Source organism: Populus euphratica, unplaced genomic scaffold (genome assembly GCF_000495115.2).
Source record: "Populus euphratica unplaced genomic scaffold, PopEup_1.0 scaffold103.1, whole genome shotgun sequence".
NCBI classification, from domain to species: domain Eukaryota; kingdom Viridiplantae; phylum Streptophyta; class Magnoliopsida; order Malpighiales; family Salicaceae; genus Populus; species Populus euphratica.
The window spans coordinates 547,394-558,839 of NW_011499891.1; the positions used below are offsets into that span (position 1 = coordinate 547,394).

Genomic DNA, 11,446 nt, shown 5'->3' on the forward strand with positions numbered 1-11,446 from the left:
GTGAAGTATTTTTCATCTATCTATCTTTTTTAGATTAACGTGGAATTAGTCGTGATATACGCAAGCTGTCCTGGACAGCCATGTTAATCTAAAAAAGATATATAGAAGTAAAAAAATACTTCACAATATTTTTCTGTGTTGATATAAGCCTTTTCCAGATGGCAAGTTTGAGCAGCAGATTAACAATAGCATTTCCAGATATAGACATAACCTGTTCAAGCAAGAATCCAGTAAACAATAGCTATGAACTAGACTGAAGAATATTATTCACTAAATAAGCCAATTAAAGGGTACCTATAGATAGTTTTGCCCAGACCGAGCCTGCTTTCAGCGCATCAGCAATCTTTTGAACTGTTCATGTAGGGATAGGACAATATTGCTCTATATTCAAGCTGTACAGTGGTATAAAAATACCATTTTTTAATGTGTAATATATTAAAATACCATTTTCTTTTGCATGTTTTAACAATGGTTGGAGCATATAATATTTACCAGCTCAGGGATGATAAACCAAGTTCAAAGGATGCACCAATGTCTCAAGATGTTAGACCAATGTCTAAACGTTTTGCTTGATAACCTATTAATTCTTTTTAACAGAATGCCATTTCTCTGCTACTTAGATTGTTATTATCAATAAAGATAGAAATATTCCAATGGTTTGAGTTTTCTCCATTCGTTGTTATTGCGATTCCAGGAACTGGTAGCACTTTTGGAAGCAACTGTTGATAAACACTACCACAGTAAGTGTAACGCAATTAGCAATCTACTTCACAAGGGAAACACTTCAGCTTTTGAGCTATATATCTGTTTGTGCACCAGGAATCCATATGCAGAAATATCTGGTTTGCTTGCCCACTTAACTGCAATTGAAGAAGAAATACCTTAGTAATAATAGAAATGGAATTTTAAACTCTAAATAAGGTAAACATTCCTGATTTAAGAAAAAAATAAAAATTTCATGAAAACCCACATCTATTAGAAGTAGCAACATCCTCCTCTGGGAATCTATTGAGCCTTCTCTAGAGCAGTCTACCTCATCATGCCTTTCATCTTCAACACCTGAAAGGATTACTTTAATACGTTTACGATCAAGATTTGTCTGCTCATCATTATCTGTTTTGGAAAAACATTCTGGAGAAGCTTCCGTTGGCCTCGAAGAATTCTTATGTGTTTCTGAAGGTTTTGGTGTTTTGATGAAGGATTGGAGGATGTTTTCGGCAATTGAAGGCTATTTTGGTGTTTTTAAGGAGTGATGGCTATGGAAGACTGATGAGAGTTCAAATACCCATCGCAAATGTAGTTCAAAATTGCAATTGTATACGATTTAGAATAGCAGTTGAGTCAAACTATACCATTTTCCTATACTTCATCAAATGGTGTCATTCCCCTGATATTTTAGGCTAACTATATCTTTTTCAAAAACAAATCTCTAGTTTCAAACAAAATTCTTTTTTACAATCAATTCCTAGAAATTAAAAACATGGCATAGTTCACAAATGGTCTTCGTCGTAGATCCCTTGACTGATTGAGCTTAAGCAAGAGATAAAATGTACATCATAAAAAGAGTGTTTTGCATTAAAAATTGCTATGCAGTAATGATTAACCAATCCACTCTTCCATTCACTTTGACCTCTTTAAATATGCTCGAGGGGTGAAAAATGGAAATGACCTGACTATTTCAAGTTGGACCTCCGGTGTGGGGGGAAAAAGAAAGGGAGAGAGATGTTCCATTTACACTTGATGTTTCTCCTCCAAAAGAAAGTATCTGAACTTTTAACAAAGATCGAAAGGAAAAGGAAATGAAGCAAACTTGAAGTAGAGACTAATGAAACGACTGTACATTCTTCTGAGACAAACTTTTTGTTGTCTCCTGGATAGCTTCATGCCTTCTTTTGGATATTTCTTTCATTGCTTCTTGATACTGCAGTTCAATCTTCCCCAGTTCTCTTCTCAACTCCTCATTGTCATCCTTGCAAGATGAAGGGAAAACATCAGATGCATAACCAGAAGAGATGAAGCCATTCATACCAGCGTCGGAAAATTTGCCCCTGTCATCAATTGATGTAAGGATTTCCCTTTCAGTTAAAAAATCCCGCACGATACCTCTCAAGCCATTCCCATCGAAGTTCACAGGTCCTGAGTCTGTGGACATGTATGAAGTAAAGGAGAGCTTTCTATCATTCAATTCACTTGAGTTTGCTGAAACATATGACATTTCAGAATGCTGATCTTCCGCTGCAGGTGGATTCTGGCTATCAAAATCATCAAGGTTGGACATCAAATCATCAAGTTTCACTGTACTGGGGCTTTCTCCTACTATTGGAATCGATCCACCAAGAGAATTGTGGTGACTTGAACACCTCGAATGATTCGCAGCATCATGAGCATTTTGGAAAGGAGCCACAGCCATCTTTCCATTTCCCAATGAATGGAAGTCCTCCGACTGGACCCTAGGGGTTTGTTCTCTACTTGGCGGCACTAGATGCTCAATGTGAACACCAGGTTTCCAATTGGGTATTAATTTCAACAACAACAAATCAATCAACTCTGCTATGAATTTAACATTTTCAACTTCCAGTTCCAATTGCTCAACCATTTCACTTGAAACTGATAGCGCAGTATCACCATCAAGGTAGAATAGGAAATGAATATTCCTTACACGAGCACCTGTATTTAAGGAACAAATATGGAGTCCTGTTCTTATGAAAAAACAATGGAGAAGATGAGATTGGGAATTAGTTACAATAAGAATATACTTACCATTCTGATCAGCCATTCGAAGTATTAATGATACAGAGTTTTCATCATTTCCTTCACCTCTTAACAGGAAAACATTGCCTCTCTTTGCCCTTCGAACCTCCAGGCATAGAGAATGGGTATCCTCATCAACAGAATTGTTAAAAGAAGTGATAGTGGGCATCTCAGGATCATGACTCAAATCCATGGAGGGGGGCTTATTCCGTGCAGTTGCAGGTCCTTCTGACATCAAACAACGATCTCCAATGGCTGTCATCTTCGACATAAGAACATCAGAATGAGGTGTGGAAGAATTCCTTGCAAATCCATTCACATCGAGAAAAGGGTCCATCAGAAGCTCCTTCGCTGGCAGTCTTTCAGATGCTGGTAGTAAACACTTTTCAATAAATTGTTTTAAATCTGGATCTTTAACCTTAGATAGGGAAGCAGGCCTTATTCCCTACAAAAAACTCAGGAATGAGATAACTGGCAAACCTTGCAAGAAACAGAATTTACAGTTAAATGAAAAAAAGCATGTTATCCATTGCACTTACAGATGAAACTTTCTTATATATCTGAGCTGAGTTCCTACATTCACTGTAAGGATATTCAAAAGTGACCATCTCCAGCATGCACATTCCAAAGGAATATATATCAGCTAACTCATTGTAGTTCTCGTCATACAGCTCAGGTGCCATAAATTCAGGGGTTCCTAATAACAGTCATTGACAAACCCATTCAATAGGTCCACATCAATTTAGGAAAAGGTGTACAATGTAAGAATACAATTATGAAAATAAAGAAAAAACTCCGAAGGACCTATCAAAAGGAGAATGATTCTGGTTAGATCAGAATATCCAATAAAGTATGATGATGCACCACATCTACGTCATGTACAGGCAATATCAAGGGACAAACACAAAAGAAATACCTATTACACTTTTTGCATTAGCCTGCTCCATGACAGTTGCCAAACCAAGATCTCCGATTTTAACTTCTCCTTGATTACCATTGATAAATATGTTGTCACACTTTAGATCTCTATGTATAATCGGAGGATCATGATTGTGAAGATAGTTCAGACCATTCAAAATCTGTCTTGCCCAACCCTTCACAGCCTTCATTTCAATCTTTCTGTGTTTCTTACAGTATCTGCAACACAAATTAAATCAACTACAGCAGGGCTAATTTCACCAAAAAAAGAAAGAAATCAAGTCACAATAGATAATTAACAAAGAAATTAGACTTACTGTCTCAGGCTACCCGAAGTGAATAGCTCAGTTATAATATTAACAGTCTTCTTTTTGTCGTCAATCCATGAATTGTAAAACCTTACAATATTACTGTGTTTCAATGTTTTCAGGAGATGCATTTCAGAATATAGCCTCTCCAAGTCATCAGGCGACTGCAACACCTCATCAATCCTAACTTGGTTCCATGCAACTTCAATTCCATTAACTTCATCAAATGCCTTGTAGCTAAACCGGTAGTAAAAAATAAGGATATAATCCAAATCAAAAGATGGAGAAAAATTTGTATCACAAAGAGGTTTTGATATTCCAAAAGTAATTATGCTAAAATGCTCCTCAGTTAGATTTCATCAGTTAATATAAAAAGAATAAACTAATAAACAATTAAATAGCAACAAGTTCACTGAAACAAAATAAAAGGATACACTGTCTTGAAAGCACCCTTCCCTAGCACCTCCTTGTACTGTTCAAACCCAACATGCTAACGGTTAACAAATAATAGAACAGAAACCAAACCACACAGACATTCAATTTCATAAACGTTAAAAGATCAGCCAAACTAATAAGCTACAGATTCTAATCGTGAGATACCCATATAGACTTCAGTAATATAAGAGATCTCTTAAAATAAAAAGTAGCCTGTCACTTCTCATTTAAAACAAAAACAAACATAAGACTATATAAACAAATAAGAAAATATGAAAACCAAAACATTACCCGAATGTACTGACAAGTTGGATCGATCTCAAGAACATCCGGATCAGGAGGTTCCGAATGCGAACCACCATCTTCTGAACTTTCCATATCAGCAAACCTTACAATTCTAACAACTCTAAAATCTAAAGTTTTTTTTTTTTTTTTAAAAAAAGAAAAACCCACGAAACCCAGATTCCCAATATTAGTGATTCATAAAACAAATCAAATTAAACTCTAATAAGCTTCTACTAAAGCATAAAATAAGCCAAGAACAGCCCAATACCTACATTCATTCATAATTAAATTCTCAACCTTAATTTAATATATCAAATCCAAATTAAACTCCCTTAAGCTTTCCATAAAAGCATAAATCATCAAAAATAGAAAAGAAAATCAAAACCTACAGTCATTCAACAATGAGCACAGACATGATACCATAAATTCACAAGATAATCAAGGCCCACGATTTTTAAGCTAAAAATATTCATTACCCAAAATCCAAAAATCAAAATTAAACATCAAATTTTTTTAAAAAACCCATATAATAAATTGAAAAAATTTCACAAAAATAAACACAACCCAGATTCAGATATCAAAATTAAGCTTCTGGGTTTTTACCTGAATTGAGAAATCACACCAAATTCTCCTTCTTTGCCTCCAATGCTTGATAAAAACCACAAAAATTTTAAAAAAGACTTTTTTCTTAAACCGGGTGATATTTAAAACAGAATAAAACCTAACCCTAATTGAAACAATTATTGTTTTGATGAAAAAATTATTAAATCAGCCTCTTTTCTAATCAAAATGTTCTATGACAGAAAAAAAAGAGCGAAAGCTTGGCAGGTGATAAAGAATGTATATTTATACTTATCTATTTAACATTTCTAATTAAAATAAAATATCTTTTTTGTTTTTGTTAATGTTTACTGCCTGTGATGTTCCCATGAAACCATTAAATATATGGAGTTCAGTTATTGGTTGAGGTTAGGGTGTATCCATGAGGCGGAGTTTCCTAACGGGTTGATGAGTAACATCAAAAGATAATATGTTGGTTTTCGATCCTAATATGAATCTGTTTATAAAAATATAATCCTAATAATAATTGAATTTAAATTTTATACACACACACACCAATTGGTAAGGAATGTGAAAAGATAATGTATTAATCAGAATCTGTTGATGAAAATATAATCCTAACAACAATTTAAATTAAATTTTATATTTATACAGATTCTTATTAGGATTCAAAAATTAATACATTATTTTTTGACGTCCCTCACCAACCCTCCTTCTCTCTCTCTCTCTAAATTAAATTGTTGTTAGGATTATATTTTCATCAACAGATTCTGATCAATGTATTATGTTTTGACATTCCTTACTAATTAGTGAGTGTGTGTGTGTGTGTATTCAATACTAATTAGTAAGGAATGTCAAAACATAATACATTGATCAGAATCTGTTGATGAAAATATAATCCTAACAATAATTTAATTAGTATCTTTAAGTGTAATATATTCTTTTTTTGTATTTTTAAATTAGGTAAGTTTGGCAAATTACGTAGGTGTAGTAATGTGGAGCAATAATTTAGATTTTATGTTGTGATATAATGTTTAATTCTTTAAATATTATGTGGAGTAAATAGCTTTTTAATTTTTTAGATAAAAAATAATTGTTATTAAAAAAATATGCTTCTCAATGAATTAAAACTTCTTATAAATTTATTTGATTATTATATCAAGTCATAAACTAGAATTCTGTATAATTTATATAGTTCAAGCTCTCATTTAAGATTGTGGTTTAAATTGATTAAAATTGTTAATTTTTATTTAAAATAAATTTTTATATTTTTAGATTTTTTTGATGTGCTGATGTAAAAAAATAAATTTTAAAAAATAAAAAAATATTTTAAGATATTTCTAAGCAAAATCACTTTGAAAAACAATCAATATCATTAAATTATAAATTATTTATAAGCATGAGTTAATAAATTAACTAAATTATTTATAAAAATTGATTTAAGATTAATAAAATTTAACAATTTTCTAAATATTTTAGATAGTTTTAGTTAAAAAATTTAAAAGAAAAATTGGTTCATTTTGGTTTTAGAAACCAAAATAAGATAAATCGAATTGAAGATAAACTACCCAAACTGTAAATTTTATTATAAACTAAAGGTTTGTTAAATCAAATTTTATAAAAAAAACAATCCAATTAAAAGATCTATTAATTAAATTAAACTTATCTAATTTTCAAAAACATTAAGTAGAATTAAACCAAACTGGATTTGATTATTTGGCCTGGTTCAAGATTTCGGGGTAGGCAGGTTTGGGTGGATTTTTTATTTTACTAAAATAGAATCATTTAGACCAATGCTCCTGGTTTCAAGTCCCAAATATTTTACAAGTCGGAAGAGTGAAGAAAAATGTAATGCATTTATCTTCTTGTTTTGTAAGTTCTTTTACACTGAATAATTAAAAGTTATTTTTTTTTAATTTAAATAAAATCATATAAATCGCAGCTACAATAGTTAGGATATATCTCGCAACATATCAGATAATCTTTAGCACATGCATGCATCTCATACATTATTATTTTTTTATTTTAGAAATACATTAATGGATGATATCTGATTTTGCAAAAATTATATATGTAAACATATTTTTTTGAACTTATCTACATCCTTGAATTGATTTAGATCATATTTCTCTGGTTTGATTTTGAAATAAATAACCGATTATCAAAATCTTAAAACGATCATATTTATTAAGATATGCTTCTGTCTGTTTTGATTGTTCATTAAATATAAACATCATATTTAGTTGTTCATCAAATATAAAAGTATATATCCTCTTATATATCTATACATGATTAATAATTAAACTTGTGGCAACATGCAAAATCAACCCAGTAATTTACTAATCTAGAACCTTATCTGGGCTAAGTTTTTAATTAAGCCAAATGAAATTTGATTTAGTCAACTTTTTATTTTATTTTTAAAAAATAAATATTTTAACTAAAAAGTATCTTGAAATGATATAATTTTTTTTATTAACTTAGATCAATTTTCATTAGCTTTTCCTACCAATAACTTATATTTTAGACCGAGTCATGAACTGAGTTGCTTTAATAACTTTCTTAATAGGTTAGCTTATGTTTTGCCCCGACGAGTCAACTTAATGGTGGAATTAATGCATTCAAATCTTTGATCAATCTAATAATTAAAATAATATAATTACACCATCAACAAAAAAAAATTATGAAATGTAAATAGAAATATAAATGTTGACAAAATAAATATTATCAAAATATTACAATTACATTTACTGATAAAAAATAACATCTTTATTTTTGTTAATATACACCAACAAAACATTTTTATTTATAAATACCAAGGAAATTACATTTGAAAATTAAAATATAAAAAAATAAATAAATAGAAAGTATAATATATATATATATATATATATATATATATTTATTTTAATTTTTTGATATTTTTATGTAGTATACATATTTTATTTGTATATTTATTATTTTATAGCTTTTTTTATAAATTTATTATATGAATATATGATTTTTAAATGTTAGCGTTTGTTTAAAATTTTGAAAAAATTATATTTGCTTGTAATTTAATAAAATTAAGTTTTATTTTGTAATTTAGATATTTTATAATAAAATAAATAATAAGTTATTTAATATGTATATTTCACATGTTATCAGTTTTATTATTAAGGTGAGAATTTAGATAAATTTAATGGGATTTTTTTTTTTTGAAAGAATTGATAATCAATTGATAACATAGATTGAGAAGTAAAATTCTCGTGGATTTGTAGAATGAAAATATGATTGGACCATAGAAAAATAAAGAAAAGGAAAGAAAAATTATGTATTGAACTGTTGATTATACTAGAAACTTGATATACTGCAACTTTCATGGCAGCAACACTAAATTAGATCCGGTAAAATAGAGAGGAATTCGGTAGAGGAGGTGGTGGTGTTGTGACTATAGCCCCATCCACCATCAAATTCACTTGCTTCATTGTTGGCCTTGAATCTCTCTCTATTTTCCCATACCGCAACCCAATCTTAACCATTTCTCCGATTCTTCCGAGTTCACTTCTACTTAACCACCCACTTCTTCAGCTCTCCAGCTTCAGAGCACCCGTGAACCCACCATTATTATTACTTCTTCATCAGGATTCACTTCTCCATGTTCTTCCTCCATGGATATGTCGTTGTAGAGAGAAAATTTGAGTAGATTTTTTAAATCATAAACCTTGATTGAATGTGCATCTTTTCAAAGTACCGTTGCTGAAATCGTGGAAAGCAAGTTGCACTGAAATCGTTTGCCCATATCGACAGGCACTTTAGCATTAAGGAAGAGGATACAATCCTCACGAACAAAAACGAGGCTTGCTCTTGATAATTAAGACTGCAGGTTCATTTCACAGTGCGGTCCATAGAACTGTGTTTCTTTGCCCACCACTGAGCCAAGTCCCCGCCTTGAAGCCATTGCCGCTAGGATAAAACCCGTAAGCGAAATGACCAGAAGGAGTAGGCCAGAAGTTTGGAGTGGAGTTGGTGTAAAGAGTGGAGCCTTTTGTTAAGTTATATTGCATGTGCAGATTAAGATTTTTCCGTGGAGCATAGGTATATAAAGAGGAATAAAAAATTTGTTGGCATGAAGGCTTCATGTGAGTAAAAACAACGTTTGGTGGTCTGATGTTATCTTAAGAGTGAGCTCTTGATGAAGAACAGGATGAGAGTAGGATCTTTGCTTGTTTTTTGCCCCTTCTTCTCCTATTCCACAACGCGGTTTCTTGTCTAAAATGCAATTGTCCATACCTACACTTCACTCAAGTAAAGTTGCAGGGCATAAACGATAAACGACAGAATACCAGTCGGTAATTGATCATGATATAAGTCAGTGACTGTATCAATGATGCCAAAAAAAATAATAAACTTTATGTAATTATTAGATAAAAATAGACTGATGTAACTGACAAAATCATCGAAATAATTTCTATATATGTTATGTAATTATTTGGATTAAACAAGTTGATATTAAACAATATTAAATTAAATAACACATTTTATATCTTTAATTTAATTATAAAATCAATTACAAATATCTTAATACATAAAAAAGACTCCTACCTCACTAAAGTTGGAGCTACATGTGGAGAGGAATAAATATTATAATTTGTTCTTGAATCAATTTGTGAACCAATAGTGATGGTTGTCTTCTGTTGAATTATAAAGTATTTACGGTCAAGACGTTACAACCTGTTATTATATCTTGAGTTATATAAAATACTTAATAAAATTCTAACTTAATAATAAAATCAATAAAATATGATTGGTATCCATTAAATAATTTATTATTTCTTTTAGTATAACGCATTTAAGTTATAAAAACAAACTTATATTTATCAAATGAAAAACAAATTCAATTCTCTTCAAATCCCAAACAAACCCTAACATACAAATTATTCTTTAATAAAACAAAATTTTTAAGGAAAAAAAGTTGTAAAACAATTATAAAATACTATAAAAATATCAATAAATTAACCTAAAACATAAATATAGGTTTACTTACTTGATGTAATGAGTATTTAGAGAAAATTAAACCAAGACAATGATGATGATAGAATTAAGTGTTGAGAGGTTAAATTTATAAATACCAGAGCTAGTTTATAAGAATAAGAAGAAGAAATGGATAGGGATGGGGCTGTTGTTGGTTGTAACACTTGTAAATTTATCAACGGAACTTTTAATGAAAATTAATGATAAAATATTTTTCCCAATAATGACATGTCATGTTTTAGATAGAATTGCTAATAATTTATTTATTTATTTAATTATTTTTATTTAATCATCAATTTTATGATCACACATATTCCATCGTTATTTGATTCATTAATGTTTAATGGATATATTTTGTCGTTATTTTTATCAATAATTTCATTGTTAGTTGTGAATTTTTTGGCAATGAGAAAATTTAATGTTGTATTCAATAGGCCCATTTTAATAGTTTTTTTTATTTGTTCTAATAACAAGCATTTCAATATAATTTTAATTCAATTACAAATATAAAAGTATATATCCTCTTATATATCTATACATGATTAATAATTAAACTTGTGGCAACATGCAAAATCAACCCAGTAATTTACTAATCTAGAACCTTATCTGGGCTAAGTTTTTAATTAAGCCAAATGAAATTTTATTTAGTCAACTCGACAAGTTAATTTATTATCCAGTTTATTTTTTATTTTATTTTTAAAAAATAAATATTTTAATTAAAAAATATCTTAAAATGATATAATTTTTTTTATTAACTTAGATCAATTTTCATTAGCTTTTCCTACCAATAACTTATATTTTAGACCGAGTCATGAACTGAGTTGCTTTAATAACTTTCTTAATAGGTTAGCTTATGTTTTGCCCCGACGAGTCAACTTAATGGTGGAATTAATGCATTCAAATCTTTGATCAATCTAATAATTAAAATAATATAATTACACCATCAACAAAAAAAAATTATGAAATGTAAATAGAAATATAAATGTTGACAAAATAAATATTATCAAAATATTACAATTACATTTACTGATAAAAAATAACATCTTTATTTTTGTTAATATACACCAACAAAACATTTTTATTTATAAATACCAAGGAAATTACATTTGAAAATTAAAATATAAAAAAATAAATAAATAGAAAGTATAATATATATATATATATATATATATATATAT

At 29.6% G+C, this 11,446-nt stretch overlaps 1 protein-coding gene across 4 annotated transcripts; it reads right to left on the minus strand.

Moving 5' to 3' along the window:
- Nucleotides 1-1,548: 1,548 nt before the first annotated feature.
- Nucleotides 1,549-5,613, minus strand: LOC105131201 (probable serine/threonine-protein kinase WNK7). 4 transcript variants are annotated; one of them, XM_011034063.1, is made up of 8 exons: nt 5,301-5,613; nt 4,704-4,818; nt 4,412-4,449; nt 3,987-4,214; nt 3,668-3,888; nt 3,291-3,448; nt 2,761-3,196; nt 1,549-2,667 (listed from the first exon to the last, which is right to left on the minus strand). In XM_011034063.1, exons 2-8 carry the CDS (start codon nt 4,788-4,790, stop codon nt 1,823-1,825), a joined length of 2,013 nt encoding a protein of 670 aa, XP_011032365.1. In that variant the 5' UTR covers nt 4,791-4,818; nt 5,301-5,613; the 3' UTR covers nt 1,549-1,822. The 4 variants fall into 4 exon arrangements, with proteins under 4 accessions (XP_011032365.1, XP_011032367.1, XP_011032366.1 ...); XM_011034065.1 differs by having other exon boundaries at nt 4,704-4,825; XM_011034064.1 differs by having other exon boundaries at nt 4,704-4,835.
- Between the last annotated feature and the right edge of the window lie 5,833 nt (nt 5,614-11,446).

What these genes read in the sequence shown, in the direction of transcription:
- LOC105131201 (XM_011034063.1), bottom strand. Translation starts at nt 4,790, where the DNA reads ATGGAAAGTTCAGAAGATGGTGGTTCGCATTCGGAACCTCCTGATCCG. An exon ending in TAATGCAAAAAGTGTAATAG is followed by an intron (nt 3,449 to 3,667) that starts GTATTTCTTTTG and finishes GACTGTTATTAG; the next exon opens with GAACCCCTGAATTTATGGCA. An exon ending in TCGAATGGCTGATCAGAATG is followed by an intron (nt 2,668 to 2,760) that starts GTAAGTATATTC and finishes CCTTAAATACAG; the next exon opens with GTGCTCGTGTAAGGAATATT.